Source organism: Neolamprologus multifasciatus, chromosome 15 (assembly GCF_963576455.1).
Source record: "Neolamprologus multifasciatus chromosome 15, fNeoMul1.2, whole genome shotgun sequence".
Lineage (NCBI taxonomy): Eukaryota > Metazoa > Chordata > Actinopteri > Cichliformes > Cichlidae > Neolamprologus > Neolamprologus multifasciatus.
In genome coordinates, this window is record NC_140453.1 from 29,592,666 (window position 1) to 29,620,607 (window position 27,942).

The 27,942-nt window shown below is 40.9% G+C and overlaps 2 protein-coding genes across 3 annotated transcripts in view; both read left to right on the forward strand.

Moving 5' to 3' along the window:
- mcoln2 (mucolipin TRP cation channel 2) overlaps positions 1-12,944 on the forward strand; it is a 15,610-nt gene extending 2,666 nt beyond the window's left edge. The window contains exons 4-14 of one of the 2 annotated variants that reach the window (XM_085132263.1): positions 387-543; positions 898-976; positions 1,050-1,146; positions 1,241-1,340; positions 1,783-1,895; positions 2,022-2,171; positions 4,257-4,358; positions 4,667-4,789; positions 7,370-7,576; positions 8,732-8,865; positions 12,770-12,944. In XM_085132263.1, the coding sequence (XP_084988389.1) occupies positions 387-543; positions 898-976; positions 1,050-1,146; positions 1,241-1,340; positions 1,783-1,895; positions 2,022-2,171; positions 4,257-4,358; positions 4,667-4,789; positions 7,370-7,576; positions 8,732-8,865; position 12,770 (1,263 nt within the window). In that variant the 3' untranslated portion in view covers positions 12,771-12,944. The remainder of the gene's footprint in view (positions 1-386; positions 544-897; positions 977-1,049; positions 1,147-1,240; positions 1,341-1,782; positions 1,896-2,021; positions 2,172-4,256; positions 4,359-4,666; positions 4,790-7,369; positions 7,577-8,731; positions 8,866-12,769) is intronic. The other variant, XM_085132264.1, reaches the window with a different exon arrangement.
- Positions 12,945-15,073: 2,129 nt separating this feature from the next.
- Positions 15,074-23,244, forward strand: lpar3 (lysophosphatidic acid receptor 3). Its single transcript, XM_085132267.1, has 3 exons — positions 15,074-15,360; positions 16,344-17,096; positions 22,635-23,244. Exons 2-3 carry the CDS (start codon positions 16,358-16,360, stop codon positions 22,958-22,960), a joined length of 1,065 nt encoding a protein of 354 aa, XP_084988393.1. The 5' UTR covers positions 15,074-15,360; positions 16,344-16,357; the 3' UTR covers positions 22,961-23,244.
- The last annotated feature ends 4,698 nt before the right edge of the window (positions 23,245-27,942 follow it).

Here is a 27,942-nt window from a genome sequence, read left to right on the forward strand (position 1 = left end):
TACATACAGGTATAACAGAATAGCTTTAGTGTTGTTGTTGTTTTTTAACTTGAGTATGAACTTATACAAAAAGCAGCACGATATTAAAAAAACAGTTTTATTGATTAAAAAACACTATCGGATTCATATCGGTATCGGCAGATATCCAAATTTATGATATCGGTATCGGACATAAAAAAGTGGTATCGTGCCATCTCTAATATAAACATATCTGGTGTAATTTAAGCATCGCCTGAGTTGGAACTGTTTTATGTTTTGAATTTCTTGTTTTATTGTGTTTCACTGCAATATTCCAGTTTTCAGCTTCTTTATTGTCTCGTCACCCTGGAGTGTTTTCTGTTTTTGTTTTGTTTTTTAATTTTCCTAAAATTCCCTGTTGTGTACAGCACAGTCAGCTGGACCAGCTCTCCGTGGGCCCGATCAGTTACACAGTGGATGAAAATGGCAAGTTGCTGCCCCTCACCATATGTAAAGAGTACTATAGGAGGGGCAGCGTGGAGCCTTCAGATGAGATCTATGACATTGATGCTCAGCTGGAGACGGGTGAGAGGGAAAATTTGCATGTCAGTTTGCTGTTATACGCGGCGAAGTTGGTGTCAGATTTGCCATTTAGATCATTAAGATCAGTGTTGTTAAAATGTCCCCTTTGGGCTCCTGTAGTTTTAATATTTAACGACAAACTTGAAGAGTTTTTATTAGAAACGGGACAAAAGATTCATGTTTAAAAATACAATTTCTTATATATTTCAGACATTTTAGAACCATTATGGGATTTACTGGTAATTTAAACAGGTCATGAAATTCCATATTGGAGTATAAGAACTAATTTTGAGAGGGAAACAAAAGCTGTGTCTGTGTTTTTTACACACCACATATATGTGATGATTTTCTTTTCAGTTTGTATGTCACACGATCCAAAGACTGCAAACCTGTGGAGAACAGAGAATTCCTCCTTTTTTAATCTGGATTTTTACAGGTATGTTGTTTAAAATATTTACATTACGTGCTGACATCCCCTTTTTAAATCAAACATTTCGCCACTTTTTCAGACTTGTCGACATCAAAATAACCTTCCAGTTGAAGGGAATCAACCTCCAGACGGTGCGTTCGCGAGAGTTACCCGACTGCTACTCCTTCTTTGTTACGGTATAAATCTCTTGGCTTTATTAACGCCATGTAAAGGCAGCAAACAGCTGGATTGAAGCACATATAAACACCTGGATCCCTTTTGATTTGATAGATAACGTTCGATAACCAGTGTCACAGTGGAAAGGTGAAACTATTCCTGGACATAGACGCTGAAAGCAGCGCGTGCCGAGACTGGAAGATATCGGGGACGGGTAAGGTGAACTTCTGCAACCAAAGCGAAGCAAAAATGAATAATTAATGGTAACAAACGAGGGAGGAATGAGGCAGGTTATGGCTTTGAAAACTGTTTTTCACATTTGAGTAAAACAACAGGTCAGCCTGCAAATGCATGTTTGGAATATTTGTTAAAAATATCAAAATGTTGTCAAGTTTTAAAGAATCAGACTAAATAAAAATAAACTCTTGTGGACCAATGTGTCTGTCCAGTTTATTTTGTATTGCAGCAGCTTGTTCACCACATTGTTAAAGTGTGTGGAAGGATTTGTCTCCAAACTTGTACCAGGACTGGGCAGTTTCCTGTAACTGAGGCGTTTGCTTTCAGACTTGTGTTATCAGTGTCAGAACTGTGAGTGTGAGGGAGTTGAGTGATAAAGCCTCTCACACCCACACTTGTGCTTTTTGTGTGTGTTTCAGCTCAGAAGAACACACACTATCTGCTGGTCTTTGATGCCTTCGTTATTCTGATGTGCCTCACATCAGCCGTGCTGTGCACTCGCTCAATCATACTGGCCGTCAGGTTACTGCAGGTCAGCAACACCATGCAAGCAGTTACCTTTTTTTCTTCTTCTTTACATTAACTTAAACATCGTGGATAAAGACACATTCTGTGTGTGTTTTTAAATTGACTGAATTTCCATTGTTTTCTTTTGAAGAGGTTCTCCAGATTCTTCCATGAAAACTTTAATCGGAAAGTGTGCGAGGACGACCAGAGGGAGTTTCTGAACGGCTGGTACTTGCTGGTCATCGTCAGCGACCTCTTGGCCATAATTGGATCGATTCTGAAGATGGAGATACAAGCAAAGGTAAAATGAATAATCCCTTTCTTTCTTGCAATGGTGTTTAACCATAACCCCCCCCATAATTCAGTTGTCATTTAAAAGGTGTCAAATAATTGCAGAAGATTTGAAAATATATATATCTTTATGTAGAAAAGGTTTTGTATAATTTGAAATCAAGCTTTGGTATTTATGTGTAGCCTCGTGTGTGTAGTAGAGATGAACCGACTGATATTACGTATCGGTATCGGTCCGATACTGACCTAAATTACTGGATCGGATATCGGAGAGAAATAAAAAATGTGATCCGATCCATTAAATATCAAAAAAGCACCTCACAAAACTTGCGACACAGCGTAACTCAGCTCATAACCGTAGCACGTCGGAGCAGTGTGGTCACGTGATAGAGCGGCTGTGTGTATTTGTAGCCTCAAACCAGCATTTCATCTCCGAGGAAGTTTTCCCAGAGAGAAGTAAAGCAAGTGTGTAAGTTCATCTCTGAATGTTTGTAAAGCATTCCCGCGTTAAACTTAACAACCGATATATGGAGCGACTGCCTCCCCCTCTCTCTCTCCTGCTGCTACTTCAATCATGAAACTGATCAATGATCAGCTGATCGTCTCTCTTGTTTGTTTTTGGCCCACTTCGCGCCAGAAAGAGGAAACCAGCGGCTGAACAACAGCAGCACGTTTAAGCTTGATAAGCTGTTGTAAGAATTTATTTAATATTACTTTCTACACCAGGATCTTTTTCTACGCAGCTGATGTAACTGTGCAGGGGCGGATCTAGCAAAGTTTTAATCTGATGTAAAATGTATAGAAGTCCATTACTATATATAGTAACTGTTAAGTCTAATATACCCTAGTAAGCTACAGTACTTTTTCCTTTGGGAAGATACCATCTGTGCAGTTCTGTTGAAGAAAGATGTTGAATCGATTTAATTATTGTAGAAAAATAATAGATTTCTGTGCATTTTATTTTACACATGCATTCGATTAAGGTTGATTACGTCGATTAAGCATCACGAGGTGGAAAGTGGTTCCTTTTTTATTTATTTATTTATTTATTTTTTGCTGGGAGTTTGCAACCCTATTAGTTAGGTTGTTTAATATTTCTACTAAGTACTCTTTAAAATAGCAGAATAGGGAGGCTAGAGGATTTAAGTTTATTGGATTGATCAGTTTTGCTGAACTATGAAATATTTTGGGTGCAGTGCAGGTATAACAGAATAGCTTTAGTGTTTGTTTTTGTTTTGTTGTTTTAAACTTGAGTATGAACTTATACAAAATGCAGCAAGATATCTAAAAAAAAAAACTGTTTTATTGATTTAAAAAACACTATCAGATTCATATCGGCAGATATCCAAATTTATGATATCAGTATCGGACATAGAAAAGTGTTATCGTGCCATCTCTGTGTATAGGCAAATTTTTATCGTATTTCATTATTTTAATTTTATTTTAACGTTTTATTTATATCCACTGATGTGTTTTAAGTTTTAAAGAGTCAGACTCATTTATGACCAACTTTACTTCTTTTGTATAATTTATCACTGTAGGTGAAGCTCGACTATTATTTGCTACAATAACTTTTCAGTGGAGGTTAAGTTGTCTGAGTGCAGCATTAATTCACCAGTTAGGTTTTAGTATCTTATAATTACATTGTTAGACTTATAAAGGACAGTTTGGACCTTTAATCAAACATGACATAAATTCCAAACCAAATTTCAACGTGACTGACGATACTTTGCATTGTGATTGTTGATCTTTGAGCAGTTGGACACAATCAGAAATTGCAAAATCAGTGAAGCTGTCCTTTAAGAAACCTGGAGTTTACGTTTATGTAGTTTTCTTCTCAGTGCACATGCATTAATGCATTAATGCATTAAAGCATAAAAGCACGTTAAGGTTTATCGTTCCTTGGCTTCACATTCACTTTGTACTTTGAACCCTAATAAAATAATCATCCAGACTTTGTCATTTACTGCAATCATGCAGCAAAACCAGCTTTACTGTAATATAACTTATGTATACTTTGTGTAATTATGTAACAGATTTTTCTAGAACTATCATTTCATCCCTAATCGTGGACTTTCTCTGCTCTCTTCTGTAGAACCTTACAAATTATGACGTGTGCAGTATCTTCCTGGGGACGTCCACATTACTGGTGTGGGTTGGCGTGATCAGGTACCTGGGATACTTCCAGAAATACAACGTGAGTCCATGCTCTGCACGACTGATGTGAGGCATTAATGTTCTACATTTATGATCTCAGAGTTTGAAGTTTCATGTGAGAACTTTCAATGAGCAAAATATTAAGCAGGAGCTCATCACATTAAGCTTAATGCAACAGTGATGGAGAAACTTGTGTTAATATGCAGTGAGAATGATATATTTATTTTAATTCTCATCATGCACACGTGTAGACCTGTATCAGTCCGCTCCACTCTCACATAAACCTTTATTTGTTGTCTCATCAGGTTTAATATTCACTTAAAAACAGTAGATTTCCTCCAAGTTCAGGTGCTGATCCTAACCATGAAGGCAGCCTTTCCGAAGGTCCTGCGTTTCTGCTGCTGTGCTGGCATGATCTACCTCGGCTATACCTTTTGTGGATGGATTGTACTGGGGCCGTACCACGAGAAGGTAACTTTCTAACTGGTTTTGAGGAAATCACTGTGATGGGTGTGACAGAGATGCAGGGGAACAGTCCAGGCTTTTTTTCTTTCTCACGAAATGTTGCTGACGCTGCAGATATTGAATTAAGGAACTCGCAAAAGTGCACATCTTTTAAAAAACTGACTTACGGTAGTGTTTTAGGTCAGCGGTCCCCAACCCCCGGGCCTCGGACCGGTACCGGTCCGTGAGTCGTTTGGTACCAGGCCGCGAGAGTTGAGGCTCAGGTATGAAATGTATAGTTTTCAGGGTTTTTATCGGTTTTCAGCGTTATTTTGTTATCGTTTACTCGGTTTTCCTGGGTCTTTTCACGTGTGTTATGAATAAATCTTCTTTTTTTCGGTACCGGTACTAGTTTTATTTTGTTGTATTTATCCACGACACCTTAAAGGCCGGTCCATGAAAATATTGTCGGGCATAAACCGGTCCGTGGCGCAAAAAAGGTTGGAGACCGCTGCTCTAGGTGATTGTTTTTGATCGTGTCCCAGATTCAGACTCTTGATAACCTGTAGATGAGATATTCAAAGTTTGATTTTGATGAGTTTTATGAGATTTGCAAATCAGTGATTTATTTATTTGACAGTTTATTTTTTATTTACTTTTTTGGAACTGTGGTTGTACGATGCTTTCATTTTTATGATGACTGTCAGATTGGACTTGGAGAAGTAAAATTTGAACTTCTCCATTGGTTTTTCCAAGCTGTTTCTTTCAAATTGCTATTTCAGCATGTTGCTCTTCAAACTGAACAAAGTGCACACATGGCCTTTGGCTTCCCTGTACAGGAGCAACTAGAGTTCAGTGCATTTATAAGACTCTAAATAAAACGGCCACTAGGTGTCAGTGCATGATAATGCTTGTTTTGCTTCACTGGCTGCTGTTCGCTGCTTCATTGGTGAGCAGGTTTTCAACATTGTACAGTGATTGCTGCCACATTCATAACACATTCATTTGTACACTGATGTATGTGCAGGTGAGAAGGAATGAATCACATGGTTGATGATTAGCAACAGAATTGTGCCACATTCAGTTTTGGGCCAACTGCCCCAAAACGGAGCAAATATCTCAAACTGAAAGAGGCTACAAGAAGCAGCTTCCTCCAAATGTATGCATACAAGTAAGAAACAAAGTTGAACGGCTCATGTTTTAAGAATTTGTGGAGATTACAGCTGGACTTGACCAACATTTGGAGCACTTCTTAAAATCCTGAAAAACTCCAACCTTAACTGGGAGCTCCCCAGACGGTGATCTGCATGTTTAGCTGTTCTGGCTTGTTAAGATAAATTATTTACGGAAGTCTGAGCAGAAGTAGGCGTCTAAACACGGCAGAGCTCCTAATCTGCAGAGGCAGATGTGGGAAAGCCTGAGAACAGCTGCCTCACAGCTGGCATCTCGCTGGCTAAATTGTTGATCATCTTGAGCTGAAGAGGAGTAACTGCTGTAAATATATTGTGAGCTGATTTCTGTGTTTGCCTTTATGTCACGTCACTAAATGTTTAGGAAGGCCTGTCTGTGGAACTAACAAAGCATCCATACGGTTGGTGCACTGAAGGCATTCAAGCAGGTCATTTTAGCTGTTAAGTACACTTTTCTCTTATCAGGCCCACATGAAAAGTAAACTGTTACCCGACTACCATTTGTGCAACCAGCTCTGCTATGCCAGCGTCTCACGTCAGCCGTGTCACAGTTCTTTACGTTTGCAGTCAACGGAGACTTTTATATTTATACTGCGGTGTTTCGGGGAGTCCCCGCGTAGTGACCTGTAAGCGTTTCCAGGATCCTCAGGTTAAAGAAGGAAATCAACAGGGGATGACCTGCGACTTGCCTTTCCTCACGTCTTCAGGTGCTGTCAGCTGGATCCATCGTGTCTGAGAGTGATGTTGTTATTAGATCTTATCTCGTTCTTGTGGAACATGACTTCTTTCTGTTTCGTGTCGGGCTTTCTGATTGGTTCAACCAACAGTCTCCCTTTTTTCCTTTATTGCATCGTTCATATCAGTCTTTCAGTCTAACTCGTTGTCTTATTATTAAGCCTGCGAGGTCGAGCGTTTCTTTTAATACAACCAAGTACTTTTGGAAACCCCAAGTTTTCTTTAATCTCTGATCCAAACAATCAAAACACAGTGAAGCTGATCTTTAACTGAGCTTTCAGGCTGTTTACTTAAACACTTCTGTTGCCTGTTTAATATGTTGATGGTAATAATCTGAAGTGATTTTCTGTGATAAACTGGGTTTCGACCTAAGACTTTGTCATTTGTTACATCAGCTACTTAAAAGATCAAAACAGTCTTTCAGTGTGAAGAATTTTTACTTGCAATTTATAAGAAAAATAATAAAATAATGTTACATCGTTCTTTTGAAGTTGGTGATTAACACTAAATTGTATTTTATCAGACTAAATGTATAACATTTTATTTTTTTTAAAAGGAAGAAAAGCTGCAGTAATGTAACAAATTTCTTTCCATCTTCTTTTGTTTTGTTTTCCAGGAAATCTCAGATTCATGTGGATTTGTTAACTGCTCTCTGCACTGTTATTTCCCTCTTTCTCTGTAGTTTGAGGGCCTGAGTCTCGTGGCAGAGTGCCTGTTCTCTCTGCTGAATGGAGACGACATGTTCACCACCTTCGCCCAGCTTAAGGACAAAAACACCTTGGTGTGGCTCTTCAGTCGGGCTTACCTGTACTCCTTCATCTCCCTGTTCATCTACATGGTGCTGTCGCTCTTTATCGCTCTTATAACCGACGCCTATGAGACCATCAAGGTACTTACATCACCGAGTGAGAGTCATTTGAAAACTGCGGCATTTTGTCAATTAAACTCTTGGATCTTGTTAGACGTGACAGGAGGGTGGAAAATGTGGACTAAACTGAATAACTTTGAGCTTTCTGCCAGCAAGACAGAAGGATGTTCACATCTCTTCTGACAGAACCACAAAAAAGGGACGTCCCTGTGTGGGATTGCCACATCAGTGTTGCAGGTTAAGTCTAGCTACGTGACAAAGAGAAAGGATGGTGCAAATCGAGTGCATTCATATGAGGAGTGAAGTAGTGCGTCTTCACTCTGGGTTGGGAAGCAGCTCCTTCAAGTTGAAGGAGTTAAAGTGTCTCTGGGGTCCTGTTCATGAGTCGGGGAATGAGCGGGAGATTGACAGATGGATTGGTGCAGCGTCTGCAGTAAAGAGGATGCTGTAGCTGTCTGCTATGGGAGGAGATGGCATCACTTTCTCTCTTAGCCATCAATTTACTGGGTGATTTATGCCTCCCACCCACGCATGGCCACAAGCTGTTGATAGCAGCCAGAAGGAGCTTCCTCAGTAGAGTGTCTGGGTTATTTCTTAAAGGGTGAAGACCTTAGTTCTTTAAAAGAGGCTCAGTAGAAACGGTACTTGGGCATTTGGGTGCCTCCTGCATGAATCCTAGGTTAGGTGTTTCTCGTGCATGCATCACAGATAGTTCAGGGCTGAAGAAACTGCAGAGGAGCTGGATGAGGTTGACAGATGATCTGGGCATCGGTGCTTACTATGAACCAAATAAGCATCAGGATGGACGGAGAGAAGTGTCGAGGACAAAAAGAGGGGGGGGTTAAGTGCATCTTGTGCTCTTCTTACATCTTACTTCCTGTCTTGCTTGTCCCTTAGGCAATAATGTAATTGCATCTTGCTGAGAGGAGACAACAACAGTGAACATCACATCTATAAAAAGCCTTTATTTCAAATGTTATATTTAAATTATGAAGAAAATGTGTAGAAACCAGTCACAATGTTTCTCAATCCATGTTTCAGTCACTGCGGTTCCTGTTTGTGGGCTTGAGTCTACAAGCGTTAACTTAGTGTGCATTTCTCAAATCTAGCATGGAAAAAGTTTTGTCTTCTGACTTTAAATGTGATGCATTTTGGACTTTTTCTTTTTGCTAACAGAGTTACCAGAAAAACGGGTTCCCGCAGACCGACCTGCAGAAGTTTCTCCACGAGCCGACAGAGCTGCCTAATATAGAGGAGAGCGATCAGACAGACGTCAGCGTCAGACACTCTGTACTCTGCTACTGCCAGTGGTATGACTGTTCACAGCAGTGCTGCTTGTTTAATATTTACTCTCTCTTAAACACTCAGCCACACCTGGAACCTGTTCTCTACAAACATCAATGTAACACAAGAGCGATTGTGTTTTAAATACCTGCTTAGAGTTGTTAGCCAGTGAGATTTAAGATTTTATTACAGTTTGACGGTTGCTTGTTGACTATTAGGGCTATTACTTGGCTTAGCTTGAGAAGAAGATGTAATCTTAAGCTCTTAAATCTTGGCCATCAATCAATATCTAAATCAACTGATGGTCAAAACAACTGTCACTTTTAGTTACTGTTAACATGAATGCTGACGGTCATGCTGGCAAGAGTGAAACATCTCTTGTTCTTGGGAAAGATTCATTGAGTCTTTGGAAAAGAGCTGGCACCAGCATCAAAAGTGAAGTTGATCAGAGAAGTGCCGAGGAAACGCCGTTACATTCTCACTCCCTTTCAGTCCGTGTACAAATAAACAGGATTCACGGTAACATCCAGAAATGTCGCCATGATATACGGACGCCGCACTCCTCTGTATGCCGGCATTTTCTTCTCATTCCATTTCCATGAGCCAATCTCCATCATCGGCAGGCAGCAGCGGAGTTTCCTCCACGCTGCGGTTTGGCTCCATCTTACGTGGTTTGAGAGCAATGAAATTAGTGGTGGCAGCTATGCTGACACACCCAGTGATGGGCTGATTACAGAGGAACTGAGGGCCTCCACGCTGAGGAACACCCCTGCCCCCACCGTCCCCTTAAACTCCCGGCCGTTCTTACCTCTTCACTGCGTTATGTCCCTGAATGCACAGGTCACAGTAAACATTGTGATTCAAAATGAGCTGAAAAGGTTCAGCGGTTAGTCGAAAGCAGTTTTGAATGCATTGGAGAGACTGGTTTAGCGGCTCTGTGCGTGGTTTTATTAGAGCGACCTCACACTGTTCTCTCTTTATCATTTACTTCACCTCTCTTTGGTTGTCTGATAACATGAAGTGTTTAACATGCCTGAGAAATGTTTCATTTATTTCCCGTTATCGTTTAAAACGGCAGCGCACTCCCCCGTTTGCTCCCAGCAGCACTTCCTCCATCACAGTCAGCACATTACTCAATGGTGAAGTTGATGTTTCTGTTCAGGAGAATGTTTGGCTGTAAACAGACACCAGGGTTGGTTTCTGTAGCCATCATCACAATCGTTCCACTTCAAAAGCACCAGACTGTTCTGTGACTGAGTGCATGAGATGTTGTTTACCCAGTAAAGCAACTACTGCAGTCATCTGTATAGAGCTGTGTTTCGCGTTTGCCACCAAACTGTTATTTTTTTCCTGCCAGAGCTTTGAATGTTTGTACACACTGTAAAAATGATCTGTAGTCGTGTACTCATTGGAAAAGTCCTGGCACGGGGAGAAGTTTCCTTTGCTGTATGTGTTATGATGACACATTGGAGCTTAGACAGTCTGTTTCCTCCCTCGGGGCTCTGCAGTCATTGTTTCAGCAGACGTTAACACGCCGACTTTGAGGGTTTGTTTTGGGCTTATTTTATTTTTATTTATTTTTATGGATGTTTGTCAGCCGTTTTCTATCCCCCAGCTTTCCTGGGATTCCAGCTCTGGTTGCCTTGAGTGTTTAAGGAAGTCTAGTTTCAGTTACAGTGCCATTATGTACTGATGTGTAATGTACATCCTCTGTTGAAATTGGTGACCATCTTTTAAAGTTGGTTCAATTTTCTTATTAGTACTCTTGTAGATTTGCACTGACTATATAATTGCATTCATTTGCAGCCTTTGACCTGCTAAATCTCATTTTTTACAAGCGTCCTTATCTTACTGTCCCAGCAAAAATTAGATCAGTGTTCTCAGTTTACGTTTTAATGTCTTACTGGGTGAAATTTCATCTGGATCTGTTAGCTTGTTTGGAAAGGAAGTTGGGAAGTGATCCTTGGGTTGGATTTAAAACTTGTTTACCGAAAGCGTGAAGTTTGTTAGCTCTTGTATATTATGACTCTTGTGGATTCAATTAAATGTAATAGAACGTATATGAGTTACAAAGGTTGTAAACTTAACAGTATTTGGACTTAAATGTATCAGCTGCAGTCTGTCAAAGATTATGGCCCCATTCCTGAAAATGTTGACTCCCATCAGCAACTCAGACTTTACAGTTTCAGGCTGATCAGACTTCACCTGGAGTTTCACGTGCATGAGTAGGAAAAAGTAAGCAGCAGTCAGCGGCGCTCCGATACGATGACTCACCGTAGCGTTTGGTAAATAAAGAGCAGAGCCTCCATTTTAATCCGCTGTACTGAGGAATATGAATGTGTCAGTGTGGATCATGTTTATCTTACAAACAGGACAGGTGAAAGGAGTGATTTTAATCAACCTGGGGCCCTCTGTCATCATCAGACAGAAAACATTCATGTCTTGTCTTTGGCTGCGTTTTGACAGTCACCACCATTGCTAAGCCTCATATCAAAGACATTACATTCATGCAAATTAATTGTATCCTGTGTGGTCAGCAGGAGGGATTTACACTCTTTGTTATGGTCAGTGTTGGGGTTAACAACACTGTCAGTGCGCCCCAGGGTGGCTGTGGCTACAATGTAGCTGCTGGTGATGGCAGCTACAATGTAGCCACAGCCACCCTGTGTGTGTGAATGGGTGGATGACAGGATGTGTAAAGCGCTTTGGGGTCCTTAGGGACTAGTAAAGCGCTATACAAATACAGGCCATTTAACACAGAACACTTTTAACAAAAGTAATGCATTACATTAGTGATTTACTCCCTGGAGAAAGTAATTTGTTGCACTGAAAAAGGTCCTGAAAGGCACATACCTCATGAAACGTCTCATAATTACCAGTTAAGAATGTAAAACCTGCACAAAGACAGAGTGACTGCGCATCAGTTTGTTGCCTGTTGAAGTTCAGGGTCTTTGTGCTGGTCTGGGGTCAGCATTCACTCAGCTTTTACTCTGGGTTCTTGGCTAGCTTAGCATTAGCGTGCTGGCTGTGCTTGCAAAGAGCTGAAATATGTCAGCAGCATAATGTCGTTGTTTCTGTCCTGTATGCAGTCTGCACTTCACCACTGTGCACTCGTCCTTTTGTACAATAAAAGTTTTTCTCCTTTGACAACAAAATGATTAGAAACAACTTCCTTGCTCACTTGGTCTCATCATCATCATCAATCACTCCAATCCTGGAAAATGTTCTGCTTATAGCAGATCATAAAAATGAAGGAAAATTATCTAAATGTTTAAAAACAAAGTGTTTGAACTTAAAGCTTTCTTTGGTGGGTTTACTTTGATACAGTGAAGTGTGCAAATCTTTGCTGTGTGTTGCTATCAAACCTGCGTGAAGGTGAAATTACAGATTGGAGAACGAGGCCTTAATGATGCGTGTGTGGGAATTATCCCAAGAACATTAGCATGATAGTGTTGCAAGATTATGCCCTAAAGTGAGAATTCCTGTCTGCTTGTGTAACAAGTTGGATGTATCATCCCAACATAATATTGATACACTTGGGAATAACATTGTTGCTACATTTAGAATGGCATGTACACTGCATTTGAACAACCTGTGTAGCTTTAATAAAGCTGGAGCACATGTGATTAAACCTGGGACATGCAAGGTCATTCGTATACAAGCATGTAGAAGTCCCATAAATAGGATACTGCAGTTATTTAAGATCGTACACTGCTTGCTTTGATTTTGAATACCAGCAGAAACCACCTGTTTTTCTTTCTTGAATTTGGTTCATATCATTTATGAGTAATGATACAAGTATTGGTGCTTTCTAAAGAGAAGCATTCGCTAACCACGTAATCGAACGTCTGAGTGAAAAGTAGCCTATGCTGTAGTTTGTCATCATGAAAGGTTGGTGGTTTTATGAGTTCATCCTCTCTCTCCTTACAGAGTTCCAGCAAATGATGATGTCATACTTATCAGCTGACGGCTGCCCCGCCTCTGGATGAGACAGTTTAGGGAGGAAAATGCTGGGAACAATACTTCACATGTCTGAGACAAACTTCTCAACACTGAAAAAATCCTGGAGAATGTAGATTTACACGTGTAACATCCCGTGAGGTGCGATAAGAAAGGCCAAATGAGTTTCCTCCACTGAACGGGAGTCAGGAGCTCCAGATGCGGAGCTGGAACTGGGACTAAGAAGAAGAGGTTACTTGGATTAATTGTATATGTTTAAAATACTGCTTCGATGTTTATTTGGCCAAAGAGTTTGGTCGAGTGCTGTTGGGGAATGTACAACATTAAAGTTAATTTATTAAGTGTTGAAGTAAAGGTTGCAGCAAGGCTAATCTTCCTATTTGTCCCTTTTTTTTTTTAAATTTAAATGTAATCATGTCACTGGTGGGAGTGGGAGGATGAGTTTTCTTTGAAGTGCACAAACATGTTTCCAGCTGAGTTGTGATTAAGACTAGTTTTGAAGGAACCACAACGATGAGTCAGCAGGAACCAGCAGGTTAAAGGTAAAGACAAGCTGGAGCATGACTTCTGTTGCAGAGCTGTGCTCCTAGTTTGATCAAAGCATCACATTTCTCTCATATTTTCTCAGCTGCGTTGGCCAATAGGTTGCCTTTTATTTATTTATTTTAAGTATTTTATCATTCAGCTGTTTAAAATCTTCAAAGCTAGTTTACAAATGAGGCAAAGACTGTTAAACGTGCCTCAATCATGAAGTTACAGATCCCTGGACAAAAATGTTTGATGAGCCCTCGCTCATTTTTGTGTTTTTTATTTCCTCCTCTTCCCCTTTCTTCAGTAATCGGATGCATCATACAGGAATGTGTGCATATATGTACACAGAACAGTTTTGAAATAGAGAGCACTGCACCTTTTAGTGAAGAAATATCAAAATACAAGTTTTGTAAAAGCTGTATCATCCTTACACTAAATGAAACAGCCAGAGATTGTTTGAAAAAATGATGCTATGTTTTCGTGCACAAGCAGCTGTTATCATCTTCGTCTTGCCCCCGACACACCACAACCCTCGAGATTCTTGCCAATCTCGGTCATGGATGACTGTTCATTGTTGTAAGGGAGAGATTTTCTTGGGAAAAGGCACGTTTGGCATGTGTCCACAGAAAAAGGACATTTTTTTTTCTTTGATGGGAAAATATCCTGCAGGTAAAACAAAACTATTCCCTGGATGCTAAAAGTTTTAGGTCATCAATCTATTGTGATTAGCTTGCATGTCATCTAACTGACATCTCAATAACTTCACTGCAAGGTTTTCATCCAGAATGATTTACAAAAATGAGTCAGGAACACATTTCCTCTATTGTGCCCATGGATTTGGGAGTACCCAGTCCACAAGATGTCTAACTTTGGGAGAGCCTACTAGCATCGGCATTGTAGGGGAGAAAAGGGGCAGGAAAAATACATACTACTATATTTTACCAATCATGCCATCCTGGTATGATATAAACAAGACAATATGGGTTTAAAATCTAACGTCTAAGTTGATACAGTTTGGCATTTCTTTTATACGCCTCTTGGTTGGGGCCCATCTCTACGAGAACCCCCCCTCCCCCGGCACAGGCCCTGAATGGCCATTGGATAACCTGAGCCTGCTGAAACCCCAAAGGAACAAATCCCTTCCAAGGATGATTTACCAGAAAATCAGGTAATGGTGCTAAGCTGCGGGTTAATTGGTTTCAACTTTCAGTGCAATCAGTTTTCTGACTCAGGTAAAGTTGCATTAAATCTAGTTTAAGATACTGTTGTGTCAAAAAGAAAAATGCCTTGACTGTAATTAATATTTATCAGACATATTTATTATTAATGCTAAGTGATTGTATTGTTCAAGGTGGAGCTGCTTCTAGCTACCGCACATAGTTTTCTGTAGCTCAGTCTAGGAGCTGGAGTCCTTCCAGCGCTACGGTTCCAGTGCATATGAGACTAGAGAGCAAGGGTTAAAAAAAAAACAGGTTAAACGTCACATATTACCCGTGTGATGCTTATAGGAATGAAACCAGATGAGTTTAAAGGAGATTTTTTTGTGTGAATGACCTGGTAAAAAAATCATGGACATGTTAAGTGACAGGGACTCCAAATGACTGATTTTAAAAGCCAAAAAGTTAGAATGTTTCATTATTCACACTGAAAACGCGAATAAGACGTCACAATGTTACGATGAAACTGTATCCGCAGCTGTCAGTAGTCTAGCTGATAAACTGCTGGTTCTTTCAGATCACTGACTTGTTATCGGTTTCGTTTGGTCATCGTGCGCTCGCGGGGTCTCGTGCAAAGAATACAGCAGTGAGCGTGGGTGGCTCCACGCTCACGCCCTCTGCGTCACGCTGCTGAGACCTGGGGAGGAAGACGCTCTGCTCTCACTCTGACCTGACAGCGGCGCAGTGAAGTCACCTCCCTCCGTCCTCAGCCGAGGACGCGCAGCGCTACAGGAGCAACATGTTCATTAAGTCCAACTGAGGATTTCGCAACTTTAAGTCTGCTGACGCACAAAGGACAAACATTTCCCACAGGTAAACTCACCTGGCTGTTTTTCTGCTCGGTCTCCTGTAATTGCCTTTTTTTTATTAACTTCTTATTCGTTTCGACTAGTTTTTCTGTGGTTTCTCCGAGTGCTTATCATTTGTCTGCCCCGCTGTTAGAATCTCCTCCCCTGGCTTTGCTGCCCACTGGTTTCCAAGTCGGACCGGTTGTAAAGTTTGAGTGAACAAAGGAGTCATGAAGAAAAGTGTACCTTGCACCTTGTTACAGTCAACTCTGGTTTATTACCATGTATGCAGTGTTTTCCCTAAGAAATGTTGGCATACATGGGGTCCATATGATTTTCACTCTGATTTTTTAATACATGGTCATGCCCTTCAGCTTTAGTAATGAGGGTTTACTGTGAGTTTAGTTTTGTACAATCAGAGCGGCTCCCGTAAACAGGCTGTGCTGTGTGCGTTTTGCTGTCAGATGAATGAATCTCTTCCTAGGCTTAGGGCAGGGGTGTCAAACTGAAATACACAGTGGGCCAAAATTCAAAACTGGAACAAAGTCGCGGGCTAACATTAATATTTATTGAAATATATTTATTCCTCCAGATTTAAGAATGAATCTTTTCTTATGGACTCAAACAAGTTTTGCTGAAAAAGTGAATATGGAACAAGCAAAGCTTAATACTAAACAATATATATATATTAGCTGTATAATACCAGTAGGCCAGCTCTGATAGTAATTTGGTGGCTTCACGGGCCAAATGTAATTAGGCTGTGGGCCAAATTTGGCCCGCGGGCAAGAGTTTGACACCTATGGCTTAGGGGGAGAGAAAAAGCTTAGTCAGTCTAGAGATTTCATCACAACAAATTTGTAGAAGATGATATTAATGAGTTGTGCTTTTTTATAGCTGGTAACTACGACTGCATAGATGCAACACGAGACAAAAGGTTTAAGAGTCCATCGTATCGACACGGATAATGAAAAGTTCTGCTTTTAACGTCTTGGTTTTCTCATTTCACAGACCCGCCTTTTAAAATGGCCGAGCAGAACACCTGTCATTACAACGAGACGATGAAGTTCTTTTACAACCAGAGCGGAGGTGATGATAAATGGGACACCACTCAGCTCATCCTGGTCCAGGTTGTGGGCTCCATCTTCTGCTGCTTCATCCTGGTCTCCAATGTCATGGTCATAGCTGCTGTCATTACCAATAAAAGGTTTCATTATCCTTTCTACTATCTCCTTTCCAACCTGGCTGCCTCGGACTTCCTCGCAGGGATAGCGTACGTGTACCTCATGTTCAACACGGGCGAGGTGTCACGGCAACTTACCGTCACTGGTTACTTCATCCGCCAAGGTCTTCTGGACATCAGTCTCTCAGCTTCACTGGCAAACCTGCTCGTCATAGCTCTGGAGCGCTACATATCTGTTATGAGCTGGAAAGTTCATAGCAACCTGACGAAGAGGAGGGTGACGCTGCTTATCGTGCTGGTGTGGGCCATTTCCATCTTCATGGGGGCTGTGCCCAGTCTGGGCTGGAACTGTATCTGCAACCTGAACACGTGCTCCAAGCTCGCTCCCATCTTCAGCAGGAGCTACTTGATCTTCTGGTCTGTCTCTAACCTGGTGGTGTTCCTCATCATGGTGTCCATCTACCTGAGAATCTACGCCTACGTTAAAAAGAAGACGGCGATGCTCATGCCACACACCTCCGGCTCCATCAACCGCAAGAGGACACCCATGAAGCTCATGAAGACGGTCTTGGTTGTGCTTGGTAGGTGCTGCTCATAAAGTAGTTCCCTGAGGAGTGTCGCTGATCAGCGGATCATAAAAACACTATTGTGCCTTTTAAAGTTGTCACAAACTTTAGAAACAATTTAGAGTCTCTGCTGAAGATACTTGATTATAATCTAGATGTTCCTGAATCTCTGAATGGCTGCATTCGCCCAAACAGCAGCCACTCAGTGCCCTCACATCCAAGAAGCTGGAGCCTCAGAGTGTTTAGAAATAATAAGAAATAACTCTTAACTTATTTTTTAGCCGCTGGCACATAAACTCATGATTTAGTGGTACAACGCTTGTCGTAATACCTTCTCCCCTTCTCAGTCGACTCCATCTCAGACGAGGGTCTCGGATATCATTACTTGGCTCCCTTTGTTGGCGTTTTGCAAGAGGATACCTTTCAATAGAGGCTCAGTAATAAAATCAGACCAGTGCTTTCTATTGTAAACGGTACAATAGGAGTGTACAAGGATATTCTACTGCAGTGCAACTACAGACCATTAGAAGGTACACTGTTTTAAGGCGGCAATTCATTGAAACGTGTGCAAACGTGCACAGAGATTTAGAATACGAGGCAAAAACAGAGTTTACAAACTTGTAAGTCAATTATTTGGTATGATCACCTTTATTCTTCAGCACAGCCTGAACTCTCTTAGACAAGCTTGCTTGTCATTCCTTTGAAGGGTCTTCAGGAATAGTTCACCAGACTTTGAAGGTCATTTGAAGCTATTCTTTGGAAGATGCCTTTTGTTTGAGGCTCTGGGGCGGCCACTGTGCTGTTCTATGCTTGTATGCTTTTACTGCATTGGCAGCATGTTTTAGATAACGAGTACGTCACTGCCAATCTGATATTTTCCAGATGGTTGATCAGAATCTGAAGGTGTTTTGACATTTTGACAAGATTCCCAACACCATTGACTGACATGCAGCTTTAAACCATGGCAGAGCCTCCACCGTGTTTTACAGATGGCTGTAGACACTCGCTGCTGCACCGCTCTCCCGACCTCCTCCTCCACACCGCATCCTTTCCCCCCAACAGCTCTTAGTAAATCACCTTTGTGGTCCAAACATACCATTTTATGTCCATCAAACTGTGTTATCGTTGTTATTTTACACAGATTCAGTTCAGGAATAAACTGTTTTTGTGACAGGCTGTTGGCAACAAAGTGCCTAAAGATACAATTTAAAATTTGAGTTAGCTGCCTCAGTGTTAGTTGGCTTAATAAGCAAAACATTCCTTTGGAAATGGTCAGGTATGAGGACTGGGATGAACTGATTGAAAAAGCAGCCGATGTCCAAAGACAAACTAAAAGAGAACTCAAAGCATTTGCACAGAACTGTATGACACAGTCTACGTATAGTAATTACCAAAGCTAGGAATGCAGGCCAGACTGATGCATGTCTGATAGCGCTGCAGGTCAGACGAGTTCCTCAGCGTTCAGTGTGATTGCTTTTTGTTTTGTGTGCTCTTCAGATAAAAGAGAAGGTTGTAGCGTCGCACCACAGAGAAATGGTCCGGCGTTGATCTTTCTCAGCTCACACGGGCAGATATCTCAGTGCTGAATGTTGTGTAGAAGATGTTTGTCTGTTTAGACACTTTATTGCAGACGGCTGTGTAATTATCTCTTCCTGCAAGGACACTGCTTCACAGCCTGTGTGGCGTACCGTCCACCACACCACACTGGTTTTCAGTGAGCTTCCCCTCCTCCCAAAAAAGGGAAAAAAGAAAAAGAACCTATACTCGGGGACTTCGGCGATTGCTTTCAGATGCACTTCTCCATAGCTTGAAGTGTAATCACACAAGTGTAGGTTCGTCCCTTCAGGATGTTAATTTATCTGTTATCTCAGCTTTCATAGGGCGAGACATGGTATAAATCTCCTGTCTATCACAGGGCTAAAGCCTCTGCTCACAATAGCAATAAGCTTCAACAGTTAACACAGAAACTTACTTAAAACTGTAGCTGGAGAGTATGTAACACAATTATTTTAATGATTATGCTTTATGGGAAAAAGTTAACGAAGCTCTTATGGAAGAAACAATTGGACTATCAAAACCTGTAGAGCATGGAGTCAGGTCCAAGGTAAAGGGAAAACTGCTTGTGCAGACAAAAAGGCAACAGGGCAAACCAGTTCAGAAATGCTTACGAAGCACACATGCTTTGTTAAAACCAGTAAAATAACTGATTGCAGAAAGACTGGAAATGCTATGGCCTTTGTCACAGCAAAGAATGAATATGCTAATGCATAAAACGTCCTTTAGAAGTGAAAGGAAACAACAGGTGTCCCTGTTTTCTCTCAGTGTTCGGCCTGTAACAGGTTCGAAGATTGTTTTTAGGGTGTTTTGGTTTGGTTTTTTTGGTCATAATCTTTCCGACTTCATATAATAAATTCACTCAAATTTAAAACAAGTAAGCGTCAGGAATCACTCTTCTTGTTTTTCATAATTCCCCTTCATGGCACTGGTTTGTCAGCATGCAGTTGTTGTAGTTTAAGCATCCATCTGTTTAAATGTAGCACGTCCCAGTGTGCTGCTTTTGAAGTGAAGCATCGTAATACTCCCGGCAGATTTGTTTTCATTCTTTAAGCGTAACCACAAATTGACAAATGAATAGCAAAAGGAGCAGATGTTCAAAACATGAGCTTCTAAAGCCTTTTTTTATTTGTAAGAGATTAAAGAGGAAAAAAGTTTGAGCTTGTAGAAGACATCAAAAACTGCACGATGATGGAATCTCAGCTACAGGTTGGTTCACGTTACTTTGGACATCAAAGATGATGAAAACATGCTGCATATAAATAACTCGTTTTTGAGTTTTAGAGTAAAAGCTGAGCTCAGCCCTTCTCCCACACACGTCTGTCTGACAAAAGAAATGATGAGCTGTAAAAAAACAAACAAAAAACATGTTTTTCTCCTGCTGTTGACATAAAGCTCAGAGATGCTGTAGTAAAGCAGACAGGTTGATGCTTGTTGGTTCGTTTTATTTCCAGAAAAGCTTTAGTTGCTTTGCTTTGTGCCCAAACATGTTTGAAGTAGACGGCTGCTTCAGTGCCTCCATGACCCACCTCATTATCTGCTACACAGTTAAGTACTGAGCACAATAATGGCATTGTGTTTCCAACCTGCGTCTACTTGTTTCTCCACTAGAATAGGTTGAATTTAAGCAACATGGTTCTTTTACATCCTGTGCTTTAACTTCAGGAGTGAAGTTTGTTAACACATAATTCCATTTGTGTAAAATATAACTCACAATTCCTGATCTCCACATGTGCACAGCAATCGGACATCGGGTGGAAGTTTGAATGTTTATACAGAGCATCCAAAAATCTACAGGCTGTGGTTACGTTTAACGTCTGCTGCAAACCTCTGGTTAATGTTGGTCCGATCGTGATGTAAAGTCAGGCAGAAGCAGATAAATAAATGAAATATGTACGAGTGGCCCCCTCAGCCCAGCAACATTTATTATGACAAGAAGATACTAATGGAAAAATGCAGACTGGCTTCATTTTGGAGTAATAAACCCTAACTATCACCTGACCCCTGCATCATTTCAGGCAGTTTGCTAAGTCTTTACATTGATTGTCACGAACTGGCCCAAGTGAAATGCAGCATCCTGCAAACAAACAAAAACATGAGAGGAATTAATAAGAGTGACCAAACTAAAAGTTTAATATAGTGTGAAAAGAAGATGGAGCACACCGGCAGTGTTGGGAAGGTTACTTTTAAAATGTATTCCATTACAGATTACAGATTACATGCCCCAAAATGTATTCTGTAACGTATTCCGTTACGTTACTCAATGAGAGTAACGTATTCTGAATACTTTAGATTACTTAATATATTATCATGCTGTTTACAACTACATGAATGTACTATTGCTGTGATTTATTACTGTTACTGAAGGTCCGCGGCTCCGAACCGTAGTAAAGGGACCTCTGGCTAATACGGTGGGTTCTGTGTCGGGCTCGTAGCTGAAAACTAGCTTTACTTTGTTGTCTGGGTCAACTTTGCTAGCAGAGACAGAGAGAGGCGTTGAAAGGCTGCTCCAACAGAACTTATTGTTTCAGAGGAAAACACGAACACGGTGTACAGTCGAGTCTTAATAGCTTACTTACAGCTGGGCTCGTCAGGCTCTCTTCTTGGCTGCAGTGGTTATTATTATATTTACATGCTTCCAGCTCCCGTTTCTGCTCGATGACAGCTCGTACTTTTCCTTTTTCTCCCTCCCTCGCTCACAGACACATAACGTGTATGGCAGTCCATTCTCCCTGCAGCACGGACTACACTGCCCATGATGCTACATTCTTTAGAGCTATACCTGTAGCGTTCTGCCTATTAGCTTAGCACAACAACAACAAAAAGGCCTCTCTCACCCAGGAAACACGCAGAGAGAGCGTCACCCTGTAACCATGGCAACTGTAACGCTGCCGCCTGGAACAACAGAACGTAGCTGTCAAACAAACCCAAACAGTCCTGACCCGCCACAATATGAAACAGGGAAGTACCGCCGTGTAATCCATTTATTTCAACAAAGTAACTGTATTCTAAATACCACCTTTTTAAACGGTAACTGTAACGGAATACAGTTACTCATACTTTGTATTTTAAATAGGTAACGGCGGTACATGTATTCCGTTACTCCCCAACACTGCACACCGGTGACCTCAGTAACATAAAAATGCCTGCAAGTCTGCAGAAGAGAGAAGTGAATGTTCGCAGCAAGTATTGTAAAGAAAAACCACCAAGGAAAGATTAGAGATGAGCAAAAACAAACACAGCTCTAAAGAGGCGAGTGGACAGATGAATCGGAGCTCGGCTGCACCAGTTGCTCTGACAGAAGTGAACTGTTGAGGTTTTGTTCTGAGTCGAAACATCGGAAAAGGTGTGTCAAACATGGCGGAGGCAGTGAGATGACGTAAGCATGCACACCCTCCAGAGGTGGAGTTCATTGATGCTGTGCCAGAAGACAGAAGCAGCCAGATAAACTCTGAAGTGTGCAAAGCTACACTTTCTGCTCTTTCAGCTGAATAAAAGCAGTGAAAATGACCCAAAACAAACTGCAAAATGACCCTTTTTTAAAAGATAAAGATAACGAAATGAAACGATCTGCAGTGGGAGAGTCAGTCACACCATGTTAACCTGATTTATCACTTGCTGATGATAAAGTAGTACGATAAGGCAAAACAAAGAAGACTGTTTGCTGTTTGTTTTTGCCTTTTCAAACTGTTCATGACGAAGTTTTTAAAATATGGAAACAAAAGGACTTAATTCTTCCATCTTTAATGCAGTTTTTTTGTTTGTTTGCTAGGATCAAAGCTGAAAGTCGCCTCTTTAGAACAATTTGCATCAATATTTGAGTTCATACAATAAATGTCCAAAATGTCTTGTCATAACTGTATAATAAGACATTTATTATTTAAGTTTCATCTGCAAAATGTTGAAGATGCGACTTTTCAGACTGCCTTTGTACAAAAATTATACACATTTTTGAAAACGTACTGAAGATAATGACGCAGTTTGCTTATCTCTCTTCAGGGGCCTTTGTGATCTGCTGGACTCCTGGCTTGGTGGTTCTGCTGATGGATGGCCTCAACTGTAAGAATTGTCACGTCATGAAGTTAAAGCGCTGGCTCCTGCTCCTGGCTGTACTCAACTCTGTCATGAATCCCTGCATCTACTCTTACAAGGATGAGGAAATGTGGGCAACTTTTAAGAACCTCATGCGCTGCATTGGCAACGGCACTCGTCGGCAGAGGTCAATAAATGCCAACTCCAAGCCACTGAGCTCTGGGCAAGACACGGGCAACAGCCAGCCTCCCTCAGAAGAGATGAAGAACGATGAGGGTATACTCAAGAACTGAAAACTTTTTCTTATTTTTTCTTTTTTTGAGAACATCTGTCCAGATCTGAATGATCTTTATGAAAACAGACTGGAGCTTGAAAGAGAAGCTGCATATGTCTCCAGTTGGTCTCAGTGGGTTGTGTTTGTCCTCAGATTAAAAGCAGTCTCCTGAAGAGACATTTCACGCCAACTAGAGTTGCTTCGATGGAGATAAGCGATCTGCTGTTTCCCCTGATGAATGCAAACGAGCTGTTCTGTCAGGGTTTGATCATGTTTGGACACATACCTCCCATTCTTCCATAATGGGAATCATCCTGTGTTTCTTTTATCATATCCTCTGGGTTGCGTAAGCACGGGTGCCGCTGCACTCGAATGGCTGATTAAAACAAGTCGGCGTGGCGTGCACGGCTGTTCATTTCCCCTTTGAGCCTGCGAGGGAGTAAACCATACGAAGTGTGACGTCAATATGATTTTCTGTATTCTGCTTGATTCTTCCATTAAGTTCACTTCCTGGTTAGCTTTTAAGGAATGCTGTAGTGGAAGAACTAGTCGAGAAGAGTGACGTTTCACAAGTCGGGCGCTGTAAAGCTGCGGCTTCGCTCGGGCAGGACGCAGTTTTATGTTTATTTCATGCTTTCAATAGATCCAGCAAAGCATTCTTGAAACTACGCTGTGTGAAAATATGAACTTGGTGTGAGAATTTCAGTCACTTCTTGTTGAGTAGTTTGGCCTCTGGTGGACAGTCTGTCTCCTTTTTTCAGTTCACCTGTGCAAAACTATGACCTGCAGCAAATCACGCAGACGGACTTGTTTGTAACTTTTCTTTATTCAAACATCCGCTTCAGCTTGCTGAGTGGCTGATGCTGCTCTGATGAACAGCTGGTCACCAGTAAGAGCTGTAAAAGGATGTTGCAACACACTGGATTCCAGCTGAAGGTTGGGCCCTCAGGACCTGAAGACGATACGACTGAATAGACTTTACCTTTGCGAACACGAGCGCCTGCAGGCTGATTAGGAAAACTTCCTGATCAAATCTAAACCACTGACTGGGCTCAATGACTTTTCTTTGGTTGTAAAGTATTTATGCCATGTATGTTGTAAAGGACGTCATTAAAATTGTAAATTGAGAGACAAGTTAGTGGAGCCGTTTACACCTTCTGTGGTTTGTTTGTTAGGCTGAGACGACCTGTGTTCCTGGGTAGTTTTGGACGTTTAAAGCCATAAAACTTTAATGTCTTTTTAAATATCCAAGGACATTCTTCTTTTTTTTAAATAAGCAAATATTTTATTTTATGACATGATATAGAAACCTTAAGTTAATTCCAGAAGAATATGTAAAATATATACATTTTTATATCTTTCAGTATGTCTTATATTTTCAGCCGTAACAGCAGGCTCATGGAAATATTAGTTGATTGGTCAGTTTTTTTTTGTTTTTGCTTTATCTTCATTTCCAGTGGACTAATGGTGGAAAATGCCCCCCCCCCTCCCACCGCGTTGTCATCATTACACTGACTTTGGTGGTTTTAAGTCTCCTAACAACCATCAGTTTGTCATAAAGTTTTGCTGCAGGCTTTTCAGCTTGACTCTAGACTGTAGTCTTGTTAAATGCTGCACGCACCACCCATTTGGCTCCCACACCAGTCAAAACAAGCCATGCAATGCCTGAAAATCCAGTTCGACTGAAGCAAAGTGTCTATAGATTTTAACTGATGATTAATGCTAAGTGATGACTGATTATAATACTATAAACCTTTGCAGAATTGATTGCACTAAGAAGAAACGCTGAACGTACTGCAGCTTGAGAGCACTTTGGGAAGATTTATTCTGTTTAGGCTATTTAATGGGCCTCAAGCACTAAACGCTTCCAGTCAATTTTATTATTGGGCAACAAGTCTGATAAAAATAAGTAAACCTGTGTGGATCGCTCTGTAAAAATTGGACAATATGAAGTAAGTATAGATTTAGGCAGTTAATAATCATTAAATGCAGGCGGATATAAGAGCGAACTATTCAAACCCACTCTCTAAATTTCCATATAGATGTAAATTCCTTTCTTTCCAAAGTAAACACTCAATACTGCGTATTATAGACGTAGTTCTTGTTCTCCCCAAAAGCCCTGTTTAAGTGTCAGGTCTCCCTCTAATTTACAACAATCAACATGCTTGAAACGAAGCCTATTGTTTTCTCTTAGCAACCACAGACCCACAGCCATTTTTATTTTTCCACAAGCTGGACGTACTGTTTTTACTGCATTAACATCCTTTCAAGCTTTAAAACCTCACACGGCGGTCTGAATGTATGAATGCAGAAGCAGAACAGGTACATGTACAGCCTGTCTCAGGTTGTAAACGACGTCCAGTTTGGTTTCAGTTGGTGAGATATGGGTTGGCTCGGGTCATGTGGTTTGCATGTACATGATGCTGCATGGCAGCGCACGTTGTCTGACCAAAGCAGAGGCCTCTGCAGATCTGTAATTCCTGCTGACTGGCACGCTGGTTCAACCTTCTGAAAAACATGAACTGTTAACTGTTGTGTGGCGGTCTTTTTCTACAGCTGTGCTGTAATTATGCCTTCTTGAAAAGCCAATTAAATTTCACATATGTTCAGAAATGCCGTCTTTTGGTTTATTCTAAATGTTAGGGCAAACAGATGTAGGCGCAGATGGGAAATGTTGCATAAATCATCCCTTTTGCTCTAAAAATAAGGACTCATATCGCATATGAAGGCCAGCTTCAACATTAAATCAGATTACAGACTGATTCAGCATAAATCAGCAAAAGATAAAAATAAAAGGTTTGTCATGTATTCACTTTATATGGTTCTCACATCCAGAGAGAACCTCAGGGTACTTTATTAAATACATCTGAGTGCAAGTAAGTGCAAATTACATCGTATGGCAGCAACTCAGTGCATCTACACTTGTAGGAAGAAAGGTGATTTAGGTGACTTTGGAGTGGCCGAGTTGTTGGTGCCAAACATCTGATATTTTAGAAACTGTTGACCTTCTGGGATTCTCCCGACCAAGGTTATTATCGTTAACGAAAACTAACAAAATAACGAAAACTAGAAGTGAAAAAACATTTTCGTTAACGGAAATAAAAATAAAAACAAAAACAAAAAAAAGGAAAACTAACTAAAACTGGAATGAGTGTTCACAAAACTAACTAAAATTAACTGAATTTATAGCAGAAATGTGTTTAGTTTTCATTGATGTGTGCGTGTCATACAAGAGTCAAGGGTGAAAAAGTTTAGTTTCCAGATTTTTTTCTTGCTGTGTCTCATTATGCCAGCAGGTGGCAGCACGTTAGTCGAGTCGTCTGTGTCGCTGCTCCGTCCACGCGCAGAATCATGTCAGGAAAAGTCGGGAGCCAGAGTCCAATTTGGGATTACTTTGAATATGACTGTGTTTTGGATAAAGCAAGTGTCTTGTAGTGGAAAGAGACAAATTATGAGGGACATTTCTAAAGGGAAAAAAATCCCACAAACCTTAAAGTGCACTTGAAAAGCTCACCCAAGAAGGCTAACCTAGCTTAGCTTGAGAAGGTAAGGGAGCACACTCAACCCTCATCCCCAGAAAACAGAAGCTAACCCCAGGCAAGGCAGCGTGATGCATCCCGAGACAACAGGACGGGGATATCTACACAACTGTGTGAGTCAATTACCTTCAAAAAGTTTATCAATTCACTTGAACCACAATTACAAACACCCGGTGCTGCGAGAGTTAATAGTCTCATTGGGGCCAAGATATACGTTTTATAGTTGCCTGGTATCAATGGTTGTTCATCTGCCTTTATTTATTTATTTAAAGAACCCATAGGTGGGAATGTGAGTTGTCTGTCTCTGCGTGTTAGCCCTGCGACAGACAGGCGACCTGTCCAGGGTGCAGTATGGTAGCTGGAATAGCAACATACCCAAGGATGAGCAGAATGACTGATATGATGAAACTGGGATTTTGTTACACTTAATTATTGCAAACACGACTAAAACTATAACTGAAACTAATCAAAACTAAACTGAAACTAAGGATTTTCAAAAAAATAAAAACTAAACTAAACTAGCAAACAATTGGTAAAAACTAATTAAAACTGATATAAAATTGAAAATCTGAAGTCGAAACTAAATAAAAATAAAAACTAATGAAAATTGCAAAACTATTAAAACCCTGCTCCCGACACAACCATCTTTGAAACTGGCCCGTTACCTGAGAGAAAATGCCTCGTTGATGCCAGCGGTCACAGGAGCATAGCCAGGCTGTGAAGTCTGAATGCACAGCATGTTGAACTTTGAAGCAGATGAGCTGCAGCAGCAAAAGACAATGCCAGTGTCACTTCTGTCATCTAGGAGCAGGAAACTGAGGCTATGGTTCAGAAAACTGGAAAAATGCTCCCACGAGGCTCAATTTCTGCTGCAACATTTGGATGATGAATGAAACAAAACAAAACATGAAAGCATGGATCCATCTTGCCTTGTATCAACAGTTCAGGCGACTGCTGGTGATGTAATGATTTTTTTTAGCACACTTGGTCCCTTTGGTACCAACTGAGCATCATTTAAAGGCCGCAGCCTGCCTGAGTTTATTTAAGACTCTATTTCAAACACAGAGGACAAACTAACCAAGTACGGCAACTTAGTTTGCAATGTTCAGGTTTTTGTGTAATGCTGAGGAACCCAATTATTTTTGCTGTCCTCTCAAAAGGTGTAGAGATTTTTATTATAATGTGTCAGCAGAGAGCTTTTGTTGATGCCCACTGCTGATCTTTTTCCTTTATTTTTGGCGCTCAGAACCAACAAAGGTTTGCAGAGTTAAAGATGTGTCTTAAATGAATGAACATTTCCACTTTACACACATGTGGCTGTCGTGTCTGCTGGACAACACAGTGCTCAACAAACCAAATGACCTATAAACGTTCGACCACCTCCAGCTCTCTATCCTGCACTCTGTCTCTTGCTGTTTTCCAAAGTTTATGACAGGTTTGTAAAGGAAGGAGGAAGTTCAGT

Excerpts from the sequence above, each read along its gene's own strand:
- lpar3 (XM_085132267.1), top strand. The coding sequence starts at position 16,358 with ATGGCCGAGCAGAACACCTGTCATTACAACGAGACGATGAAGTTCTTT. Across the intron at positions 17,097-22,634 it reads GACGGTCTTGGTTGTGCTTG|GGGCCTTTGTGATCTGCTGG; the intron begins GTAGGTGCTGCT and ends ATCTCTCTTCAG.